This window comes from Cynocephalus volans, chromosome 4, assembly GCF_027409185.1.
Source record: "Cynocephalus volans isolate mCynVol1 chromosome 4, mCynVol1.pri, whole genome shotgun sequence".
NCBI classification, from domain to species: Eukaryota; Metazoa; Chordata; class Mammalia; order Dermoptera; family Cynocephalidae; genus Cynocephalus; species Cynocephalus volans.
Window position 1 is genome coordinate 38,083,061 of NC_084463.1, and position 26,773 is coordinate 38,109,833.

Genomic DNA, 26,773 nt, shown 5'->3' on the forward strand with positions numbered 1-26,773 from the left:
AAGACATAACAATCATAAATATGTACGCACCCAATGTTGGAGCAGCCAGATTTATAAAACAAACTCTATTAGACCTAAAGAAGGAAATAGACACTAATACCATAATAGCAGGGGACCTGAACACTCCACTGTCAATATTAGACAGATCATCTAGGCAAAGAATCAGTAGAGAAACACAAGATCTAAACAAGACTCTAGACCAATTGGAATTGGCAGATATCTACAGAACATTCCACCCAACAACCTCAGAATATTCATTCTTCTCATCAGCACATGGATCATTCTCCAGGATAGATCACATATTAGGTCACAAATCAAGTCTCAATAAATTCAAAAAAATTGGAATTATCCCATGTATCTTCTCAGACCACAATGGATTAAAACTAGAAATTAATAACAAACAAAACTCTGGAAACTATACAAACACATGGAAATTAAACAGCATTCTACTTAATGACATATGGGTCCAAGAAGAAATCAAGCAGGAAATCAAAAAGTTTATTGAAACTAATGAAAACAATGATACATCATACCAAAACCTGTGGGATACTGCAAAAGCAGTATTGAGGGGAAAATTTATTGCATTAAACGCTCACTTCAGAAGAATGGAAAGATGGCAAGTGAACAACCTAACACTTCACCTTAAAGAACTAGAAAAACAAGAACAATCCAATCCTAAAGTTAGCAGACGGAAAGAAATCATTAAGATCAGAGCAGAACTGAATGAAATTGAAAACCAAAAAACAATTCAAAAGATCAACGAATCAAAAAGTTGGTTTTTTGAAAAGATAAATAAAATTGACAAACCATTAGCATGGCTAACAAAAAAAAGAAGAGAGAAGACTCAAATAACAAAAATTAGAAATGAAAAAGGCGATATTACAACTGATTCATCTGAAATACAAGGAATCATTCGAGACTACTATAAACAACTATATGCCAACAAATTTGAAAATCTGGAGGAAATGGATAAATTTCTGGACACACACAAGCTCCCAAAACTGAACCGTGAAGACGTAGAAAATTTGAACAGACCAATAACAATAAAGGAGATTGAAGCTGTTATCAGAAGGCTCCCAACAAAGAAAAGCCCAGGACCAGATGGATTCACAGCAGAATTTTACCAAACATTCAAAGAGGAATTGACACCGATTCTTTACAAACTATTCCAAAAGATTGAAACGGACGCAAATCTCCCAAACTCATTCTATGAAGCAAACATCATCCTGATACCAAAACCAGGTAAAGATATAACCAAAAAAGAAAACTACAGGCCGATATCCTTGATGAATATAGATGCAAAAATCCTCACTAAAATACTAGCAAACAGAATACAGCAACACATACGAAAAATTATTCATCACGATCAAGTGGGATTCATCCCAGGGATGCAAGGTTGGTTCAACATACGCAAATCAATAAATGTGATACACCATATTAATAAACTCAAACACAAGGACCATATGATCATCTCTATAGATGCTGAAAAAGCATTTGATAAAGTTCAGCACTCATTCATGACAAATACCCTCTATAAGTTAGGTATAGAGGGAAAGTATCTCAACATAATTAAAGCCATATATGACAAACCCACTGCCAATATCATCCTGAATGGGGAAAAGCTGAAAGCTTTTCCTTTAAGAACAGGCACTAGACAAGGATGCCCACTCTCACCACTCCTATTCAACATAGTGTTGGAAGTACTAGCCAGAGCAATCAGAGAAGAGAAGGAAATAAAGGGCACCCAGATTGGAAAAGATGAAGTCAAACTGTCCCTGTTTGCAGATGACATGATCCTATATATCGAACAGCCTAAAACCTCTACAAAAACACTCTTGGAATTGATAAATGATTTCAGCACAGTAGCAGGATACAAAATCAACACACAAAAATCAGTAGCATTTCTTTTCTCCAATAGTGAACATGCAGAACGAGAAATCAAGAAAGCCTGCCCATTTACAATAGCCACCAAAAAAATAAAATATTTAGGAATTGAGTTAACCAAGGAGGTGAAAAATCTCTATAATGAGAACTACAAACCACTGCTGAGAGAAATTAGAGAGGATACAAGAAGATGGAAAGATATTCCATGCTCTTCGATTGGAAGAATCAACATAGTGAAAATGTCCATACTACCCAAAGTGATATACAAATTCAATGCAATCCCCATCAAAATTCCAAAGACATTTTTCTCAGAAATGGAAAAATCTATTCAGACATTTATATGGAACAATAAAAGACCACGAATAGCCAAAGCAATGCTCAGCAAAAAAAATAAAGCTGGAGGCATAACACTACCTGATTTTAAGCTATACTACAAAGCTATAATAACCAAAACAGTATGGTACTGGCATAAAAACAGACACACTGACCAATGGAATAGAATATAGAATCCAGAAATCAACCCACGCACTTACTGCCATCTGATCTTTGACAAAGGCACCAAGCCTATTCACTGGGGAAGGGACTGCCTCTTCAGCAAGTGGTGCTGGGATAACTGGATATCGATATGCAGGAGAATGAAACTAGATCCATACCTCTCACCATATACTAAAATCAACTCAAAATGGATTAAGGATTAAAATATACACCCTGAGACAATAAAACTTCTTAAAGAAAACATAGGAGAAACACTTCAGGAAATAGGACTGGGCACAGACTTCATGAATACGACCCCAAAAGCACGGGCAACCAAAGGAAAAATAAACAAATGGGATTATATCAAACTAAAAAGCTTCTGCACAGCAAAAGAAACAATTAAAAGAGTTAAAAGACAACCAACGGAGTGGGAGAAAATATTTGCAAAATATACATCTGACAAAGGATTAATATCCAGAATATATAAGGAACTCAAACAACTTTACAAGAAGAAAACAAGCAACCCAATTAAAAAATGGGCAAAAGAGCTAAGTAGGCATTTCTCTAAGGAAGATATCCAAATGGCCAACAGACATATGAAAAAATGCTCAACATCACTCAGCATCCAGGAAATGCAAATCAAAACCACATTGAGATGCCATCTAACCCCAGTTAGGATGGCTAAAATCCAAGACTATGAACGATAAATGCTGGCGAGGCTGCGGAGAAAAAGGAACTCTCATACATTGTTGGTTGGACTGCAAAATGGTGCAGCCTCTATGGAAAATGGTATGGAGGTTCCTTAAACAATTGCAAATAGATCTACCATACAACCCAGCCATCCCACTGTTGGGAATATACCCAGAGGAATGGAAATCATCAAGTCGAAGGTATACCTGTTCCCCAATGTTCATCACAGCACTCTTTACAATAGCCAAGAGTTGGAACCAGCCCAAATGCCCATCATCAGATGAGTGGATACGGAAAATGTGGTACATCTACACAATGGAATACTACTCAGCTATAAAAACGAATGAAATACTGCCATTTGCAACAACATGGATGGACCTTGAGAGAATTATATTAAGTGAAACAAGTCAGGCACAGAAAGAGAAATACCACATGTTCTCACTTATTGGAGGGAGCTAAAAATTAATATATAAATTCACACACACACACACACACACACACACACAAACCGGGGGGGGGGGGGAAGAAGATATAACAACCACAATTATTTGAAGTTGATACAACAAGCAAACAGAAAGGACATTGTTGGGGGGGAGGGGGGAGGGAGAAGGGAGGGAGGTTTTGGTGATGGGGAGCAATAATCAGCTACAATGTATATCGACAAAATAAAATTTAAAAAAAAAAAACAGAATATACATAGAACTCAAGCAATTATACAGTAAAAAAACAAATAACACAATCAAAAAATGGGCAAAGGAGCTGAATAGACATTTTTCAAAGAAAGACATACAAATGGCCAGCAAATACATGAAAAAAAATGCTCAACATCACTAGTCATCGGGGAAATGCAAATTAAAATTGCATTGAGATACCACCTCAGCCCAGTTAGACGGGCTATGGTCAAAAAGATGGTGAATAACAAATGCTTGGCTACAAAGTGGAGTGAGGGGAAAAGGGGAGGGGGAGGGAAGTTGGGGATAATTGAGTAGAGGACACAGGGTACAAATGCAATTTCTGGTAATGGGTATGCCACCAGTATGAATCTGGCCCTCACATCGTGGGCACAAGGGGTGAAAATTAGCTTTGTATCTCATGAATATTCATAATAAAAGAAAAGAAGGATATTGAAGGGGAGAAAAGAAAAAAAGCAAATTCTTTTATTTCCCTTATAAGTTCTTAGATAGAACATCTCTGTAGCAAAAGCAAATTAACAAGAGAAAAAGAAACATTTCCGTTTTTAACACGTGTTGTGCCTATCATGCAGGAGAGGCCTCAGTTCACATATATTTCTCTGTGTCCAGGCAATGGCTTGAAGCCCTGTCTTAAATAGTATTTTATTTTATTTTATTTTGGGAGGGGGTGTTTCCTTTTATTCTCTTCGTTAGAAGAATGTATATAAAATGTTATTATTTCTCATTTTTTTCATTTTTACATAGTTGATTGTACATATCTATGGGGTACAGAGCTTAATACCAATACCTGTGTGCAACATGCAATGCTCAAATAAAGATAATTAGTATATTCAACATTATACAATGTAATTGTTTTTCATGGTCCTTTACCAATTCCTCCCTTTACCCACTCCCTCTCCCCCTTTTCCACCTCTGGTAACCTCAATTTTATTCTCTCCTCTTGGAAGTTCAATGTATTATTGTGATTGTTGTATCTTTCTTTTATTATTTATAAGTTTATTTTATTTTTATCTCCCACTTATGAGTGAAGACATGGTATTTCTCTTTCTGTGCCTAGCTTACTTCACTTATAATTTTTTCCATGTTCATCCATGTTCCTGTGAAAGACAGAATATCATTCATTTTTATGGCAGAGCAGTATTCCATTGTGTAAACATGTTTTTTATCCAGTCATCCAACAATGGGCATTAAGGTTTGTTCCAGCTCTTGGCTTTTGCAAATAGAGCTGCAATAAACATAGGAGTGCAGGCATCCCTTCAACCTGATGATTTCCATTCATTTAGGTGTATACCCAGTGCTAGAATTTCTGGATCTTATGGCAGTTCTATGAGTAGTTGTTTGAAGAATCTTCATACTATTTTCCATAACAGCTGCACCAATTTACAGTCCCACGAACAGTGTAGGAGGGTTGCTTTTTCTCCACATCCTTGCCAGCATTTGTTATTCTCTGTCTTTGTGATAATAGGCAGTCTAGCTGGGGTGAGATGATATCTCAGTGTGGTTTTGATTTGCATTTCCCTGATGCTGAGTGATACTGAGCATTTTTTCATGTGTCTGTTGGCCATTATATATCATCCTTTGAAATGCCTAATTCAGCTTTATTGCCCATTTTTTACTCAATTTTCTTTTCTTTTTTTACTTTTCCTTTTTATTTATTTATTTATTTATTGCTGTTATTTCGGTTCTTTTGTTGGATGCATAGATTCCAAATATTTTCTCCCACTCTGTGAGTGGTCTTTTCACTCTGTTAATTCTTTTGGTGTGAAGAATTTTAGTTTGTCATAATCCCACTTGTTTATTTTCAGTTCCTATATTTAAGTCTTTAATCCCATTATGAGCTGATTTTGGTATATGGCATAAGTTAATGGCTTGGTTTCATTCTAATACATGTGGATGTCCAGTTTTCCAAGCACCATTTATTGAAGAGGTATTCTTTTTCCCAATGTATGTTCTTGGCAGCTTTGTCAAAGATCAGTTGGCTGTAAGTTTAGTGGGTTGATTTCTGGGCTCTCTATTCTGTTCCATTGGTCTGAGAATCTATTTTTATGCCAGTACCATGTTGTTTTTGATTACTATAGCTTTGTAGTATAGTTTGAAGTCAGGTAGTATTATGCCTCCAGGTTTATTTATTTATTTATTTATGTTTGGCTTAGGACTGCTTTGGGTATTAGTGGTCTTTTGTTGTTCCATATCAATGTTGGAATTGTTTTTTTTCCATATCTGTGAAAAATATCATTGGTATTTTTATGGGGATTGTGTTGAATCTGTAGATCGCTTTGGGTAATATGTACATTTTCACAATGTTAATTATTCTATTCCAAAAGCATGGAATGTCTTTTCATCTTTTTGTGTCCTCTTTAATTTCTTTCAGCAGTGATTTGTAGTTCTCATTGTAGAGATCTTTCTTTCACCTCCTTGGTTAAATTGATTCCTAGGTATTTCATTTTTCTGGTGACTATTGTAAATGGGCTGGCTTTCTTGAATTGTCTTTCTGTTACTTCATTATTGGAGAATGTAAATGAAAATGATTTTCTTACACCGGTTGTGTATTCTGCAACATTACTGAAATTATCAGTCAGCTCTAAAAGTTTTTTGATAGTCTTTAGGTTTTTCTATATATAGGATCATGTCATCTGCAAACAGGGACAGTTTGACTTTGTCTTTTCTGACCTGGATGCCCTTTATTTCTTTCTCTTGCCTGTTTGCTTTAGGTAGTACTTCCATTACTATGTTAAATAGGAATGGTGAGAATAGGACTTGTCTTGTTCCCATTCTTGAGGGAAAAGCTTTCAGGTTTTCCCCATTCAGGATGATATTGGTAATGGGATTGCCATATATGGCTTTTATTGTATTGAGACACTTTCCTTCTATACCTAATTTGATTGAGACTCTTCTTGGTGATTGTGTTGGGTGATTGAGGGGATTTTCACTCTTGAAATGCAAGTCTTTCTATTCCAGAATGTTTCCTAGAGACATGACTTTAATATTTCCCTCCCTTGCATTGTTTTCTATTCTATCTTCTGGAATTTATATTATTTGTATTCTGACTGTCACAAACTGAACTTCTAATTTTATTATATTATCCACCCTCTTTCTCATCTTTCTTCTTCTACTTCACGGTCTCCGTTGTCATAATTTAAATGTTCAAGAACACTTTCTTAAGTTTAATTTCTCTAATGTTCTTTTTAAAATATCCTGTTCTAGTGTAATGTCTGTTCTTGTATTGTTATCTCTCTGAGAAGATGAATCATAGTTCTCTTTTAACGAAGAGTCTCTTTGTTTCTTTTATACTCTATTTATTCTTTTTTCCTAATTATCTATATGATCTCTGCCTTTTATTTTAGTAGTTTTTCTCAAAAGTCTTGTGATCCCTTTCTCTCTGTTAATTGCAAGTTCTCTGGATACGAACAAATCTCAATAACTGATGAACTTCATTGAACTGATTCAATTATTCATTCATTTCCCAAACTCCAAATATCAATATTTCTAAGTATTTTGGGGTGTGGTCTGTTTGCTCTGAAAGCAGTTTGACTGGGGCCTGCCAGCGTTCTGAAAACCCAAGTTGGGGAAAGGTGCTGGGTTGCTTCACAATTCAGGGCACAGACTTTCCACTCATGTAACCATGCAATTCCTGTTTTCCAGATCGAGACGCCCTTGAGTTCAACACCTCCATTAAATAAAGATATGGTGTTGTTTCAGGTAGGGGAGGAACAGTTGTCCATGGAACTGAAGTAGGTGGGAGAATCTGGTGGATAACAGGGTTCTTTTTCCTACATGTTCTTATCCAAGCCTCCTGTTTTAGAGCTACCTGTAGCCTTTAGAAATACCTGATTACTCCAACTTCAAGCTAATATAGGGGTTCTTCCGGCATGATTTGAATTGCTTCTGAACTTCCCCCAATGCCAGCTTAGTTTTCTGCTTTTTGAGATCTAATAAATCAAATACAGCTTATTCTTTTTCTTTCCAGTTTCCAAAACTTTATGGCTGTTGTTTTCTCTCCCAACATCTTGGAGTTTGTATATTTAGGCTTTAAACATAATAGTTACTTCATTCATTTCTGAAAAAATAAGAAAATTTCTTTTTTAAAATTTTCTCTTACTTTTGTTATTTTTAATAATTTTTTATTGTTTTTATTAACACATAAAAATTGTATATATTTATGGTGTCCAACATGATCTTTTGATATATGTACACATTCTGAAAAGCCTGAATAAAGGTAATTAACATATCAAGTGCTTCACATACTTCTAAAAAAATTTTTGTGTGGTAACAATTTAAATTTTTCTCTCAGCAATTTTCAATTATACAATACATTGTTATTAACTATAATCATCATTGTCATGTTATTCAATAGATCGCTTGTATTTATTCTTCCTGTGTAAGAGCCTTTACTTTTGAATGATAGTATAGCTGGGCTTAGAATTCAAGATTTATAGATTTATTCTCTCAGCATTTTTAAGACCTCCTCTTTGACTAGTTCATTATTTAACAACTATATTGCTTAATTTCAACGTATTTAGGGATTTTTCCAAAGAAGTTTACGTTTCTATGTTTTGAAATTCCAGTTTGATTCCATCATTGCCAGAGAACATACTCTGTATGGTTTCATTTCTTTAAATTTGTTAGTGTTTGGGCCGAGCCCGTGGAGCACTCAGGAGAGTGCGGCGCTGGGAGCGCAGCAACGCTCCCGCCACGGGTTCGGATCCTATATAGGAATGGCCAGTGCACTCACTGGCTGAGTGCTGGTCATGAAAAAGACAAAAAAAAAAAAAAAAAAATTTGTTAGTGTTTGCTTTATGACCCAGGATACGGTCTATCTTGATAAATGCTTATGGCTGCTTTAAAAAAAAAGCTTTTTTTTTTTTGTTGTGGGTGGAATGTTCTATCTGTACCCATTTCCCAGCCTTAATAATGGCAAGACCACTTTGTTTTTTTCCAGTCAGACCTGATTTTCACTCTTTTGAGTCTTTCTGTAATAAAAGACCAATATCAATTAGTAGAAGTTCCCCTGGTGCACACTGCAAACTGGGTCTGTGTCTAAAAACAAATAAATTTTTTAAATGTAAATTTAAAAAATCTATATGTTAAGCAACTCTGATCTGTAATATGCTTCTTAAGTTTATTAGTATTAACTCATATGTGGACAATTATGGGAATGTAATTGAATGTATCAATTAACATAATAAACAGTACTGGCAAGAATTGACCAATTATTGGAGAAAAATATGCTTTAAAGATAAAATAAATACAACTTAATTAAAGCAGAATTAACTGTATGTAGTAAGAACACAAAGAGAGTGAAAACGGTAAAGGGATGAAGAGAAAAAACCAAACAAAAATGAACATATTTCTGCCTCTACAGTGGGTCAGCTGATAGTACAACAAGCAGTGTTTCTTGCAACTCTTTCTTCTGTGAAGTTTTCTTAGTCTCCTACAAAAAATATCTTTTCCATGCATCTACTTTGACAAAGGAATTCCTACTTGATCCTCAGCTTAATACACAAAAAACCCCACATAATTCTTTCTTTCCATCTTCTGGAAATAAGTTAATCTGAGTCCTTTTATCTTTTGTTCCTGTGATATGCATTCCACTATTCACCAGTTAACTAAATCTTACTGGAAACTTCCAACTCAGTTTACTGTACTAAATTTCTGGGAGCACCCTTTAATATCAGAGCCCCATTTGCAAAAACTGACTTAAATTTGAGCATAGTTGTGATTTAACAATTTTATGACAAAGGAAATAATACAGAAAACCCATGAGGCACCTAGTTTTTATATACATATGTTGTACTAAATTTAAAATGTCTTTTATTTTATGTAGATAGACAAATAGACTTGACTAAATATTTAACATATTTATAATCACAAGGAGATTAAATTAAATTTAGTTTAAATTTAGAATTCTGTCTGTCTCATGGAATAAGAGGACCAACATCTCTTCTGCATTCTAATCCCTCAGAGGCACCTCAGTGTGGTGGACTCATCTCCTGAAAATCACAAGCAAAAGAAAATTATCACACAACAAACACAAGTAGAATTTCTTTTTGGTATCTAAGTTTTCGTACTCATAAGCAAATTAAGTAGAATGAGTGAAGATGTAGTAAGCACTTAAGGAAACTCCAGGGAATTTCCCCTTCCTTCAGGTTTGTATAAAAGAATCTGTGAAGTACAGTTCTCTTCAGTTCTTTATTTTAAAACTCAAATGATAATTTATTAGGTATATATTTGCTAATTCTTGAATGCTCAGCCCATTTAGGTTATGTTATTTAAGGAATAATAAATTATGCTCATCAAAAGTTAACTCCGTGACTAGAATTCTTCTCTAGTGCAACATACTTTGAAAATATGTTTTCCAAAAACTGGTATTACATTTGTACTTTGCTTTTTTGTTGTTGTTGTTGTAAATAAATAACATATAAAATCACATGAATAAAAAAGTCATAAATTGCATCTATACTAAAACCACCCTTTATTTAGAAATTTTTGAAAGGCTTTTTTACAGGGAGTGGATGGATGTCATGATTTTCAACTTCCTTTCTGGTTCAAACAGTCAGTTATTTACTTTTTTTGTATGCTGATACCCTTTCTCAGCAGTCTTTGCAGAGCATCCTTTACCTCTTTGTTCCTCACTGTATAAATGAGAGGGTTCAACAAAGGTGTAACCACAGTGTAGAAGAAGGTGAAAGACTTTCCATGTTTTGAAGATAAGTTGTTCTTAGGGTCTATATGCACCACTGCCACTGTCCCATAAAACATGAAGACCACGAGAAGGTGGGAGGAGCAGGTGGCCATGGCTTTCTTCCTCCCCTCCTCTGATTTAATTTTCCCCACAGCTTGAGCAATGTAGCCATAAGAAGTCAGAATCAACCCCACAGGCACCATGGTGAAGATGACAGCAGAAATGGTCATCTGCCACTCATTGGCAGAAGTGTCTGCACAGACCAGGCGTATGAGGGAAGGAACCTCACACAAAAAGTCATTCAGGTGGTGGTGGCTGCAGAAGGGAAGCTGGAATGTGGTAAGAGTTTCCGTCAAAGATTCTATCAGGCCAGCCACCCAGGCTGTGAGTATCAGCTTCCAACAGAGTGGACGGTGCATGGTGATGGTGTAGCGCAGTGGCTGGCAGACAGCAATGTAGCGGTCAAAGGCCATCACCACCAGCAAGATGCCTTCTGTAGCACCGATACAAAGAGACACATAGAGTTGGGTGACACAGCCTGCATAGCTGATGCTCTTGTCTGGCCCCCACAAGTTTGACAACATCTGGGGCACAGCGGTTGTAGTGAAGCAGAGATCCATGAAGGAAAGATGGCTAAGGAAAAAGTACATGGGTGTGTAGAGACGAGAGTCCGTGCAAGAAAGCAGGATGATGGTCAAGTTACTGAGGATGGTCATAGTGTAGAAGATGACCACGATCCAAAAGAGAGCCTTTTCCATCTGGGGACACTTGGAAAAGCCAAGAAGGATGAAGCCTACTGGGAAGCTCTTGTTCATTCCTGTTGCTTTTGCACTGGAGTTTGGAACTAATGGTAAGTAAAATTGTGTAAACAGATGTTGTACAAAGGTTCTCCTGCCATTTATATAGAGAAGGCAAGAATAATTATTAGTTTTCCAAGTGTTCTTGGTGTGGAACATGTGGGGGTTTTCAGTTACATTGGGCCAATAAGATACAATCTCTCTTCCATATGGCTGGGTTGTTTAGGCCAAAGGGTATTTGTAAGGTACTGCCCATTGTAATTCACTTCTAAAATCTGTAATCACAACATCTTCAGTGGTTAACCTCATACAATCACCTTAGGTCATTTTTGCATGTTTCTCCGAGATTGTTCTTTCAGTGATGTATGCAGTAGCTCTCTAAATTATTTGGAGTGAAATACTGAACAAAAAGCTTTATATTTCATTTATTGCATTTTTTTGTCTACCAAAGTAGCAAGGTATTATTTTCTATTGTTTGGTGATATTAATAGGAACACATGAAATGGAGACTATCCCAGAAAATAGACCCTTCTGCTCTCAGTGTAGATTCCAAACAGTGAACATAGTATTAGTTTCTGAGTTATCTGAAGAAGTATTTTTGCATAGGGGACATTCCAGTTTTTGAATAAGGGTAACACAGAATGGATACTTGGTTCTTTTTCCTTAAGAAAAGTAAATTAAATTCCTATAAGTATATAACTGAAAAATAATGAGTTATCATTCTTATCTGCAAAATGGCTATAGTAACTCCCACCACAGAAGATTTAGGTCCAAATTTAAGGAATAACTACAATAATTCCTGCTATCTTTTGTCAAAAATCACTAAGTATAATAAAAATACTGAAAAGAAAGTACTATAATTACTGTCTAATTTTCACCCAGTGAATATCCAGTATTGTAATCCTCAGTAATCAATTAGTTATAATAAATTTTAACAAAAGCCATAATTAAAAATAGAAATTATTTAAAGTGACAAAATTATGAATTACGTGATTATTTTAAAACTTTTCTTCATGAATGGGAAGAAGAGAATACACAGAAGCACTGGCTAAATAATATTAACCTGTGGCAATGGATTTGGGGAACTTTTTCCTTGAATATTGATTTTCAGGAATTGCACAATATTTAAGAAGATATCAAGAATAAAAGAGGCACAAGATTTTCAGTTTGATATAATCCCGTTTGTTTATTTATTTATTTTTTTGTTACCTATGTTTTGGGGTCTTATTTATAAAGTCTTTGCCCAGTCTTGTATCCTGAAGTGTCTCCACTATGTTTTCTTTTAGGAGTTTGATAGTTTCAGGTCTTATATTTAAGTCTTTAATCCATTTTGAGTTGATCTTGATATATGGTAAGAGGAATGGGTCTAGTTTCATTCTCCTGCATTATGGATGTTCAATTTTTCCAGCACCATTTATGGAAGAGGAAATCTTTTCCCCAATGTATGTTTTTTGTTGCCTTTGTCAAAGATCAGTAGGCTGTAAGTAAGTGGGTTGATTTCTTAGTTTTCTATTCTGTCCCATTGGTCCAAGTGTCTGTTTTTATGTCAATATTATGCTGTTTTGGTTACTATAGCTTTGTAGTATAGTTTGAAATAAGGGAGTATAACAGAGTGAAAAGAAAACCTACAGAATGGGAGAAAATATCTGTGGATTATGCATCCAATAAGGGATTAATATCCAGAATATACGAAGAACTCAAATAACTCAACAATAAGAAAGCAAGCAACCCAATTAAAAAGTTGGCATAGGAGCTGAATAGATATTTCTCATCTGAAGATATACAAATGGCCAAAACACAGATTTAAAAAAATTCTCAACACCACTCAGCATCAGGAAAATGCAAATCAAAGCCATATTGAGATATTGTCTCAGTCAGCCAGACTATTATAAAAAAGACAGAGAACAACAAATGCTGGCGAGGATATTGAGAAAGGAGAATCCTCCTCCACTGTGAATTAGTGCAGTGATTGTGGAAAACAGTATGGAGATTCCTCAAACAATTACAGGTAAAAGTGCCACAGGATCCAGCAAACTCACTGCTGGATATGTACCCAAAGGAATGGAAATCATCATGTCAATGGGACACCTGCATTCCCATGTTTACTGCAGTTCTGTTTATAGTAGCCAAGAGTCAGAATCAACTTAAATGTCCATCAACAGATGACTGAATAAGGAAAATGTAGTATATATACTCCATGGAATACTACTCTGCCATAAAAAAGAATGAAATTCTGCCATTCACAGCAACATGGATGAACTTAGAGAAAATTACATTAAGTGAAATAAACCGGGCACAGAAAGAGAAATACCACATGTCCTCACTTATAAGTGGGAGCTGAAAGAAAGAAAGAAAAAGAAAGAAAGAAAAAGAAAGAAAGAAAGAAAGAGAGAAAGAAAGAGAGAAAGAGAGAAAGAAAGAAAGGGAGAAAGAAAGAAAGAAAGAAAGAAAAAGAAAGAAAGAAAGAAAGAAAGAAAGAAAGAAAGAAAGAAAGAAAGAAAGAAAGAAAGAAAGAAAAGAAAGAAAGAAAAGAAAAGAAAGAAAGAAGAAAGAGAAAATATTACAATAATACATTGAACTTGCCAAAAAAGAACAGAACTGTGGTTATTAGAGTTGGGAAAGGGGGAGAGGGAGAGGGATTGGAAAGGAACTAGTTAATGGTCACAAAGATTGATTATGGTTTGTAAACTTAAGTATACTAATTATCCTAATTTGATCATCACACATTGTACACATGTATTGACATTCAATTCTGTACCCTACAAATATATATAATCACTTATGTTTCAATAAAAAAAACTATCAAAAGAAAAAAAAAAAGAAAGAGGCACAGAACACACTAAGTGCTGTTAGGTGGAAGGAAACTGAGATGTTGACTGTGAAAATTAGATTTTAAAAGTAGGTAAAATGCAAAAATTTGAGGAGCTTGAATTTAATAACGACGTTATAGGTCTTTATTTACTGCCTGCCACGTGTCTGGCATGTGTTATGACGTTGGGATATACTGTGAAGAAGAGAGAGAAAAACCCCAGCTTTTAATGTGCTCACAGATCGATGGGAGAAAGAGACAGAAACTAAAGAAATGAGAAAATAAATCATAAAGTTCCAACTCTTTCAGGTGATAAGTTCTATAAACAACAACAACAAAAATAATACTTTAGAATAACAATGAAGGATGCAAGAATCGGGGAAGACCATTTCATGCAGAGAAAACAGAAGAAAAAAAACCAGTCTTATGATGATGAAGTGGTCAGACACTTTAGTTGAACTCAGCTTCCCTGTTCTTAATTTTCCTGAGTACACTCCTGAACTGGATTCATTTTATTCTCTGAAAAGTACCATGAATTAGCTGCAGAATATTCACTGTCCCAACAGACTGTATCATTTATTTCTCTCTCTCAGTTTTCACATTTTATATTATGTACTTACCTTGCTCTGGCTCAGAATGCAACACTGCATGAGATTATGGCATTTGGACAAGAATGTTCAAATTGTCCTGCTGGCCCTTGTTTTTGAAATAATAACATGTGTTCCCTTTCTCCTTACATAAAGAAGAAAATAAATTGAAATCAGTGGTATTATGTGTTGTTGGGGGATTAAAATTACATACAATTATCTTTTTCAAAGTTTATCTTTTTTACTCTACAAATGCGTTTTGTGAGCACTATAGATAATTTAAAACAGATAAAACTAAAAGAAATAAAGACATCTCTAATCTCACCATCAAATATAATATCTACCATAAAATTTTAGTTTATATAAAAAAATTTTATTTTTAATTCATGAATAATAATTGTATATATTTATATGGTACAATGTGATGTGTCAATACACGTATACATTGTGGAATGACCAAATCATGCTAATTAATTTCTCCGTCGTCTCAAATACTTACCAGCTCTTTGTGGTGACGTTATAGTTTTAATAAATAATGTAGATAGATGCATACATACAGATATATAAGGAATACCAGATTTAGAATAGAATCATGCTATCTATGTATATCTCTATATTTGTGTAAATCTTATAAATGTGTACATATTTTCATGTCTATATATATTTTTAGAAATTTCACTGTCTTGAAAAAAATATATAACTTATAGCTTCATAATATTTTATTTTATTAACAGGATTTGTATAACAATTTTCCCCTTATTTTAAATGTAGACTTATTCCAAATTTTTGCTAATCTAAAACAAAATTGAAATGCATACCTATGTAAAAAACATTTTATTTTATCTGTGACTGCATTTTTATTTAAAAAATAGTGGTTCATTTATATTCATATATTTAGGTTGCTTCCCATGAAACATCTACCTTGACATACCACAGAGGGCAGTATCTGGTTATTTTATTTTATTCACTGAAAATCATATGTTTTCCCTCTCTAGTTCAATAAGTAAAAGAGTGGAGTACTACTGTGCATTTTACTGTTAATGTGTTATTTTACAAATTCTTCTGCATTAAAATGTTTGTTTGTGCCAATTTTTAAATCGGTGTGTCTATCTTCTTCTAATATGTGAGATTGTTATACATTACTGATTTTTAGCCTTTGATTTGTCATATGAGCCACATAAATTTCCTAATTAAAAAATATTTTAATATGGTTTATCACTTTTTATTCTGAGGGTTTTTCAAAAATTTTTCAAATCCTAATCTTATTTACCAAGTTGTTTTCTTCATTGACTTTTTTCATAGTTGAGGCAAATCTTTACTCGTACATTTTGTCTAGTTATTTTATATCATTTTGTACATGTAAACCTTTAATCAATTTGATATTTGAAAAGTGAAAACAGGATCTGATTTCACTTAACATTTTGCTAAATTGTTAGAATATTTTACTGAAGAATCTTACCTCAATTCACTGAATCATAATAAAAATTTTGATGCTTGAATTTTCTCAGAATTCTGCTACAATCATGCCAGGGAGCCACACATTGCATTCTCATGGTTATGGCCAAAGATTAACCAATCTATTGATGGAAAACATCTCTCTCTCTCTCTCTCTCTCTCTCTCTCTCTCTCTCTCTCTCTCTCTCTCTCTCTCGTTTTCATCAGATTATGGCACTAGAAATTGTCAGCAATGTCATTAAGTAGTATTAAATAAAGAGCTTCATGTGTAGATTTTAGTTCTAAATAGGTCAAAACTTTTGATTAGTATATATAAAATATCCAAACTTGTGAAAGAATTAAACTCTTGAGTGAATTTTAAAACAGTACTTTAGTACATGTAAACAATCCACTACTTAACTCTTCATGCCTTTCAATATGAGGGGTGTTTTAAATTCACAGCCGTGAAATGAGAAATGAAATAGTATGCAGTAAAATATCTTCAGCAAAAGTCACAAAAACAATTATGAATTTTTTTCGTGTGTATGCATATTTTAACATGCAAATTCTACAATCAATTTGTAGTGTAGGATCCTTGAGGCTGAATACAACACAACGATCATTTGTGAATCTTAACGTACATCTTGTTCCACAAAGTTCCACAGAACTTAGTATAAGTTCTGTTCAAGTCGAGGAAAATATTACACCTACTAAATTCATGCAAGCCTGGTCTTTTCTTTCTTCATTTTCTAACAGTTCCATCTCAGAAATGTAAGTAGCTTACCTGATAGAAAAGCAGCCCAGTGGCTGGAGTAAACAAACACAAGCCTGCCTGCCAAGAGCTACCTGCAGACTTTCCTTCTCTTGAGGTCTTATCTCAGGTTTCCCCACTCTGAATCACTCTCCAGTTAAATATACAACATTGTGTAGCTATTAGGAGATGGGAAGAAATAGTGCAACCCATTCACCGCACCCCCCACCATGAGGGAAGGAACACAGGAGCACAGAGGAAACTGGGCTTCTCAGAAAGTCCCTGGGGTCTTCTATCCTTGCAGGTAATTAGCTGCCAGTCCCAAAAGATTGCAAAGGCCTAAAGAATGAAAAATGCTTCACTTATTTTTAGTAAATAAACTGAGCTGACACTATAACTGTTTTCAGTTGGCTGTTTTAAGTTGATCCCCTATTAACATAATTAAGCGATTGATTGATTGATTACATATGTTATAAGTTTCACCAGTCATTGGTGTATTTATTCACTCCACACATGTTGATTGAGTGCTTGTTTTGTGCCCGTCTCTGTGATAGGTCACTGGAGACACAACAGAGAAGAAAGAGAGAATTAAGACAATATTCTAAATCGGTCTGAATTAAATCGCATGTGTTATTATAAAACTAAGTATATATTGTCAGAGGACATGAAGAATTTAAAGTAATATTTACAAAAGAGAAAGAAATTATGAAAAATAATTTTTGATGCTTAAATATAAAAAGAAGATAAAAACAACCAAATTTTATGACAGACATGCAATGATGGATAAGACAAGAACATACGAGACTGTAAAACATTTCATTACCTGTCCTATGAAAGCTGTGTCACATATATAAAAGATCTAAAAGGGCACAAAACATTTCAAAACCAATATCTGAATAAAATACATGGATAACCAGGAATAGAAACATATTTCTTTAAAGGATAACATATTTCACTTTAAGCAACATCGTGTATCAAAAGTAAAAAGGAAGACGAAGCACAATAAACAAGTTACAACGTGATATCTACAAAAATTATAAAAAGTTGTTTCTCTTGAAATAAAATATCATATTCTTTGCAGTGGACTTCAAATACTACACAAAAGCTGTAAAAGGACTAAGTTTAAGGCAGACATAGAGGCCAACACTGAGCTGACAAATCTCAGGTAATAAATAGAGGAGAATAATAAAATTAAAAAGAAAATCATGTTAAGAACAAAAGAAAAGAAACAATTAAAAATGATTAAGGACCTGAAAAATAGGCTTAAAAATCCTGATGAAAATAAAATTTAAAAAGTTAGAAGATTATAAAACCAATGATAGATTTGAAAACCAACAAAAAATGTGTCAAACATAAAATATAATTACTGTGGTTGAAAAATATATCTCAACAAACAATAAAAATATATGTGCAGATACATTTTTTCAAAATGTGATAATGTGTATATTGCATTTCCTATATCTGGCAAAAATATGGGGTCTATACCTAAATTGAGAATTCCTAGGAAATCTAGGCTAAAATATCACCACCTTTATAAAGGCAAATGGCAGGTTAATCCTTGGATTTTCTTTATAATATTAAATAATAGAAAAAAATAGAGCAATATTTATCAACATTTTAGTGAAATATCTTTTATAAAACTGAAACCATTCTTTAGGATTTAAGAAAAAGGAAAGGCATTCAAACTCTGAAGCTATAAGAAACAAGTGTACCTGTTGGGAAGTGCTCGCACAGAGGAATCCAAGACCAATGTTGGTATTATAGATCCTTATCAGTTTACAGCTCTTTTTGGTGTTACAGTGCTGTATTGCTTGCAAGCAAGGAGAGCACAAGCATCAGGCTAGTGTCTCCCTAAATGAAGGAAAGGGGTAGCCTTATATAGCCAAAAAATTCCTGCCCAAGTTCCCATTTAGGTCCTCTCATGCAAATGAGGTCTGCAAGTCTGTTAATTCAGATTGGTTGGCTAAGAGACATAGCTCATTGGTCAGTTCTGGAGCCAAATTTGCACTTGACCCTTAGGGCGGCACAAAACCGCTGTTACCTTTCATTAGCACGCTGGTGCAGGAAGCAAGCTTGGTTACAGAAGCCAGAGTTTGTGATTAAGACAGCCAACCATAAAATTTTTAAAACAGTTTCTCCAGCAGAAGGGGGCAGGTTTAACAATCAGAAAATGCTCAGGGTTCCCTGCTTCATACCCATACATACTTCACAATAAAGCACGTTCAGGACAAACCATAGCCCACCAAGTGATGCATGGAGAAACTATGCAAAGTCCCTTACAAAAACTATGTATAAAAGGTTTCTAATGAGACTTAGAAATATTTAGTAAAAACACATGAGAAAATATGACTATGTAAGACTAAATGAAGGTATGACCAAAATAAAATAGAAATGTCACAAACTAGCACAATGTGGAAATAATTTGGAAAGCAAGAACCACATATTGGTGAGATGAATGTTGATAGAATTAATAAAGACAATTCTTCCCACAAATATTTATTTATTTATTTCTATTATATATTCACAAAATTAATACCTATTTTGAGAGAAACCATTCTTAATTTAAAGCCAATAAATTATTTTATAGAGATAAAATTATCAGTATATCACTAAAGTAATTATGTATGAGAAAATTCTATAAGTTTTTAAGATGAAGAACATAACTAAAATTGGGAGCATTGTGGGGAGGGTGATAGAATGTGTATATGTACCTTTTTTTAAAAAGATACTAAATAGAGTAGACAATCAAAGATCTGAAACACTATGAGCACTTGAACACATAAACACACAAACATAATTAACTATAGAGAGAGAAGTGAAAAAAAGGAGGTTATTTTAAATAGAAGCATAACAAAAATAGCATGTCAGAAAAGAAACCAAACAGATAAATGAAAAAATGCTCAGCATCACTAATCGTCAGAGAAATGCAAATCAAAACCACACTGAGATATCATCTCATCCCAGTTAGACTGGTCATTATTAAAAAGACTGAGAATAACAAGTGCTGGTGAGGATGCAGGGAAATGGGAACTCTTCTACACTGCTGGTGGGACTGTAAATTAGCACAGCCATTATAAAAAAACAGTATGGAGGTTCCTCAAACAACTACAGATAACTTCCCTATGATCCAGCAATCCCACTACTGGGTACATATCCAAAGGAATGGGAATCACCATGTTAAAGTGACACCTGCACTCCCACATTCATCAAAGCTCTATTTACAGTAGCCAAAACATGGAACCAACCTAAGTATCTATTGACAGATGACTAGATAAGGAAAATGTGATATATACACACAATGGAATATTACTCTTCCATAAAAAAATAATGCAATTCTGCCATTTGCAGCAACATGGATGAGTCTGGAGAAAATTACATTAAGTGAAATAAGCCAGACAAGGAAAGAAAAATACTGCATATTCTCACTCATAACTGGGTGCTAGGAAGGAAGGAAGGAAGGAAGGAAGGAAAAGACCACAACACTACGTTAAACTTTCAGAAGAAGAGAACAAACCCAAGGATACTAAAGACGGGGGAAGGGAAGGATGGGGTTTGGGGAGTGATAGGTTAGGTAAAAGTCATGAAGAAAAATCACAATTTTAATAATGAATATTCCAATAATAAATAATAAAAATTTAAAAAATAAATGAAAAACAGATTTAAAAAAGAAAAAAAAAAAGAAAAGAAACCACACCTATTTATGAAATGGAATAGACACACCTATTAAGAGAGAAATGATATTAAATAGAATTAAAAGCAAAACCTAAATTAATATTGTGATAATAAATGCATTTCTAGCGGATATTGAGGTTAGCTTGTCTGTCATCATTTCTACCTCCTTTTACTATGCTCTTTTTTCACTCTTAAGGCTAAAATCTAAATAGGTACACATATGAACACTACTGTATCTGAGATTTCACCTGTAATTTAGGTCCTGTTATTGAGGTGCATGTGAGGAGATTTAGAAGTGTGGTGGAGGCCACCTTGTTTCTTGGCTTTTTTTTTTCTGTTAGTATAGAAACATTTTATTTTTTCCTATAGCAAAATTTCATTTTTCATAGAATTGAATGACAGGAACAATAAAATCATCATAACAAGAGCAATAAATCAACAAAAGGCTTACTGAGATTGCTTTAAACCTGACAATTATTTTAAGTGAAATCCACATGTGTACTATGTCGGGACAGCCCTGTGTCTTCTTTTATGCCCATTCCTGGAGTGTGATAATGCTTCAACATAGATATTGCACACGGTATGGACATTTATTTCTATTTCTTTTGTGATGTTTGCTTTTTAGAATGGGTTTCTTTTCACTCTATTTTGTAGTTGGTTGTTCTTGACTTAGAGGGAACCTACTGATCTACTTTAATCAGTAGCCTCCTCACTTACATTTTACTGGGTTGCTTTTTTATCGATATATTATTACACATGGCTCCTGCTGTGATGTTTTACAAATTTCTCATTTAGTCCTCTTAAAAACCCTGTGTAGTGAAAATGATTATTGTCCCTACTGACCCCTCTAGGGTCTGCCCTAGCCTGTTTCTCCAAACATCTTTGACTTTCTCCATCTCACTCTCTAGACTTCCAGGCATATTGGATCTCCTCCTTTTGGGGGACCATTCTAACATTATTACTATTATTATAATTATTATTTAGAATCCTAGCAAATGTCACTTTTTCTTCTGGGATACCTTTCCTCACCAATATTTACAAGTCTACTCTTTGTATCTCCACAAAAATAATACCTTCTCAGAGAAGACTTCTCAAGCCAACTTACCTTCCAACATATTTCTATTCCATTATTTTGTTTTATATTCAATTAAAAGCTACATGTTTCATTCTTTTATTTCCACATTTTCTCGGATATTTAGTATTAAGTGTGTCTTCTATAAATAAATAACACATACAATTGTCCCTAGGTATTCCCTGGGGATTGGTTCCAGGACCCCCATGGATACCAAAATCCATGGGTGCTTAAGTCCCTTGTATAAAATGGCTTAGTACAGTCAGCTATCCATATCCACAGGTTCTACATCCTCAGATGCAAAGGGCCGACTATATTTAGATTTGTATATTTATTTTCTCAGTATAACTGCTGATATCTTTTAATAACTGTAGAGGTATTGACTAAGAAGTTATTAATAAGATAGAAATAAAACACATGTAGTTTAGAGGACCAAAGTCCTTAGTATAGAAGCCCAAAGCCTGTAGTTTAGGAGGCCAAAGCCCAACCTTTAGGAAAACACATAGGAATACTAAGATTTGAGAAAGACCGGAAAACTTTCACAGGACTAAAGCTTTGATGTAGATAAGAGAATTGAAGCACAAGGAAAAGGGATTGTTTTGGGGGCAGTTGCCCTTAGTTCAGCTAAACCTAAATGATGGGAAAATATATAAGTTAAAATCTTCAGGGATATGCTGTTAAATTAATTAGTGCTTGGGGGATGTTCCACATCTTGCCCTAAGCTGTTTCTTTGAGTTTCTCAGGGAGTTAGGCGCTTTGGTGATTATTTATTTCATCGTTTCCTTTTGTATGTCACATAGCTTAATTTTATGACTCCTTTTGATGGTAAATTGCTTGAACTATTTTAGGTTACACATGCTTTAATGAAGATTGTCACATAGCCAGTTTGTTTATGTTTCCACTATGATTGATTAACCATCTGTTTTTCTTCTGTACCTTTCTTGTCTTTACAATAACAACTGAAGCAAAAACTGACTCGGAGCTGTGCCTGGGCTCACCTCTCTTGACAGAGTTTTCCTCGGTCCTCATTGCTCTGAAACATGGGCTCTGAGTAATCTTTTGCATTTCTGTGACACTGTGGGAGGTGACAAATAACCAAATTTAATCCAGTTACTTTTATCATGGATGCAGAAATATTTTAACTTACTTATAGAAGCTTTTGCTTTTTTATTTTCATTTAGTCTGTGTCCTTGTTCGTTTGCTCTTTTTTCTATTCAAGATTCTTCTTGTTTTTGTGATTGAGTTTTTATTGCCTACCATCTATTTTTTTTAGTAGTTTGGATATGCCCACATTACTTATCATTTTTTTTGACATGACAGTAATAAAAACATGTGTATTAAACCTATGCTTTCTGTAAACATAGTTTTGGTATATACACACACACACTTCTTTTCCCCAAAAGTAAATACACTTTACTTTTGTTTTCTATCCTTCATCCACTTTTTTATGTTGATTATGGAAATTTCAGCCCCAGATTGTACAAAAATACTACATATCAAAATTTATATCAGATGTTGTTTAGATGTGACCAGTAGTTTTACTCATTGGTTTGTTTGATATAGTTTCCTTTTTTTTTGTTTTATGTTTGGTAACTAAGTTTGTTTTTTTAAAATATTTTATTTTATTTTATTTTATTTTGTTGATATACAATGTGGTTGATTATTGTGGCCAATTACCGAAACCTCCCTCCCTCCTCCCTCTCCTCCCTCCCTCCCAACAATGTCCTGTTTGCTTGTCATATCAATTTCAAGGAATTGTAATTGTTGTGTCTTCTCCCACCCTCGTTTTTTTTGTGTGTATGTGTATTTATTTATTTATTTTTAGCTCCCACAAATAAGTGAGAACATGTGGTATTTCTCTTTCTGTGCCTGACTTATTTCACTTAATACAATTCTCTGTAGGTCCATCCATGTTGTTGCAAATGGCAGTATTTCATTCGTTTTTATAGCTGAGTAGTATTCCATTGTGTAGATGTACCACATCTTCCACATCCACTCATCTGATGATGGACATTTGGGCTGGTTCCAATTCTTGGCTATTGTAAAGAGTGCTGCGATGAACATTGGGGAACAGGTATACCTTCACCTTGATGATTTCCATTCCTCTGGGTATATTCCCAACAGTGGGATAGCTGGGTCGTATGGTAGATCTATCTGCAATTGTTTGAGGAACCTCCATACAATTTTCCATAGAGGCTGCACCATTTTGCAGTCCCACCAACAATGTATGAGAGTTCCTTTTCCTCTGCAAACTCGCCAGCATTTATCGTTCAGAGTCTTTTGGATTTTAGCCATCCTAACTGGGATGAGATGGTATCTCAGTGTGGTTTTCATTTGCATTTCCCGGATGCTGAGTGATGTTAGTATTTTTTCATATGTCTGTTGGCCATTTGTATATCTTCCTTAGAGAAATGCCTACTTAGCTCTTTTGCCCATTTTTTAATTGAGTTGCTTGTTTTTTTCTTGTAAAGTTGTTTGAGTTCCTTGTATATTCTGGATATTAATCCTTTGTCAGATGTACATTTTGCAAATATTTTCTCCCACTCTACTGGCTGTCTTTTAACTGTGTTAATTGTTTCTTTTGCTGTGCAGAGCTTTTTAGTTTGATATAATCCCATTTGTTTATTTTTCCTTTGGTTGCCCGTGCGTTTGGAGTCGTATCCATGAAGTCTGTGTCCAGTCCTATTTCCTGAAGTGTTTCTCCTATGTTTTCTTTAAGAAGTTTTATTGATATAGTTTCTGATACAGAAAATTACCTTTATGAAACAATGTACTATTTGTTTTATGTAATTATTTTAGAGGAATTATCTGTGTGGTAATCTTATATATACTTCCAAATTTACATACTTTCTTTTTTACTTACTGCCACATTAAATGGATGTAGAAAATTAATACTCTATCCTTTAGAATCTAGTGTGCCTGACAAAATTTTGGATTTCAGTCTAGTTTGTTTATAGGTAGATTTTGTGTTCCTTCCCTAGGAGTGTACTTTTTGTGTTCATTAATGTTAAACTGATATTCATATTTTGAAGTTTTTAAAATTTTGTGATTTTTTTTTTCACCCAGTGCAGTACCTATATTGTTCCTTTGAATTTGAGAGCAAGTATCATTCCTCACCTCAGGCATACTGTTTTCTTGTAAGGTTTTCCTATTAATCCTCTTTATTTTCTCCTCACGGAAGCATCAACTTATCTATCCTGTATGCAGCAGCGTGCTGGGGCAGCCTTGCACTGGCTGGTGAGAGAAGATTGTGCATGCCCTTTCTCTAAGATCAGGAACAAGACAAGGATATCCACTCTTGCCACTTCTATTTAAAATAGTACTTTTACTAACTATAGCAAGTAGGCAAATAAAAGAAACAAGAGACACCCACATCAGAATGAAGAAGTAAAGTGATCTTTGTTTGAAGATGGCATGATCTTATATTTAGAAAACCCTAAAGACACAACCAAAACAATGTAAGAACTAATGAAATAATTTAGTAAAGTTTTAGGATACAAAACCAACATGCAAAAGTCAGTTGCATTACTATACACGAAAATGAACTATTCATATAAAAAATTAATAATGCATTTACAATAGCATCGAAAAGAATAAAATACTTAAGAATAAACTTTTTTTGGTGTATACTACAGTTTTTGGCTTTGCAGTTATTGTGAAGATTACATAAAACATCTTATAGACATAATTCTCAATTTTAGCTGATAACTCAACTTTGTATACAAAAATCCTGCACATTTACTCTAAACCCCACATTTTGTGTTTTTGATGTCAGAATTTACATACTTTTATAATGTGTATTTCTTACCAAATCACTGTAGTTGTACTTATTTTTAATATCATTGGCTTTTAACCTGTATACTGGAGTACACCACCATTATGGTATTAGAACATTATAAATTTGATTATGCTCTTCTTTACCAGTGAGTTTTTACATTCATATGTTTTTATGTTACTAATTAGATTTCTTTTATTTCAGCTTGAAAAAAATCCCTTTAGTATTTCTTGTAAGAGAAATCTATAGTGGTGATGAATTCCCTTAGCTTTTGTATTTTGTGAACATTACTGATTGTTTTTTATTTCTAAATAACAGTATTGCTAAGTGATGTGAGTAAGATGATGAAAGACAAGCTTTCTGTAGTTATCCTCCCACAGAAGCATCAATTTAGTCACTACTCACATTAAATGTAAACAGATTAAACTCTCAAATCAAAAGTGGCTGAATGAAAAAAAATCAATCATCTAATGATTTGCTATCTATAAGAGACTCACTTTAGAAATAAGGAAACATGTAAACTGAAAGTGAAAGGATGGTAAAATAAATTCTATACAAATGAAAACCCAAAGAGAGCAAATTTGGTCATCCATATATAGGAAAAATAGACTTAAAGTCAAAAACTTTTGCTAGAGACAAAGAAGCTGTATAATGATAAAATTGTCAATTACAAAGGAATATGCATGCATATACATATATATGCTCTAATCATGAATATATATGTGTGTGTATATGTACAAGTGTGTGTATAACCTCATGATTAAAAATGCCTAAATATAGAAAGGAAATACTGAGAGATGTGAAGGAAGAAACAGGCAACAATACAATAAAAATAAGAACTTTAGTACCTCTTTTTTAATAATGTATAGAATAATATAGCAAAAAAGCAATAAAGGAACAGCCAACATGGACAATACTGTGCAAATTAACCTAATAGACATACACAGAACATGCTGCCCAAATGCAGCACAATACATAACCTTCTCACAGGCACCCAGAACACTTTCCAGTATATTACAGAAAAGGTCACAAAACAAGGTTTAACAAATTTAAGAAGACTGACATCACATCAAGTATCTCCTCAGTTCACAGTGCAATAAAACTAGAAATCAACAGAAATAAAACAAGAAAATTTACAAACTCCTGGAAAGTAAATAACACATTTTTAAACAATCATTGGGTTAAAGAGAAAATTGAAAAGGAATTTTAAAAATACCTGAAGACAAATGAAAATGAAAATGCAACTTACCAAAACTCATGAGATACAGCAAAAACAACAGTAACAGGAAAGTTAATAGCACTAACCCTCTAGAGGACATTGTGCTAAGCAAAATAATAAAGAAAGAGAAATACTACAGACTCTCGTTTACATGTGGAATCTAAAATAGTAAACTTAAAGAGGCATAGAGTAAAATGGTAGTTGCCAGGGTCTCTGGGGAGGGGAAAATGGGGTG

General features: G+C 34.0%; 1 protein-coding gene across 1 annotated transcript; it reads right to left on the reverse strand.

The window, feature by feature from the left end:
- Positions 1-10,301: 10,301 nt before the first annotated feature.
- Positions 10,302-11,237, reverse strand: LOC134376024 (olfactory receptor 2H1). The gene has a single exon (XM_063094722.1). The coding sequence runs from the start codon at positions 11,235-11,237 to the stop codon at positions 10,302-10,304; it is 936 nt and encodes a 311-aa protein (XP_062950792.1).
- Between the last annotated feature and the right edge of the window lie 15,536 nt (positions 11,238-26,773).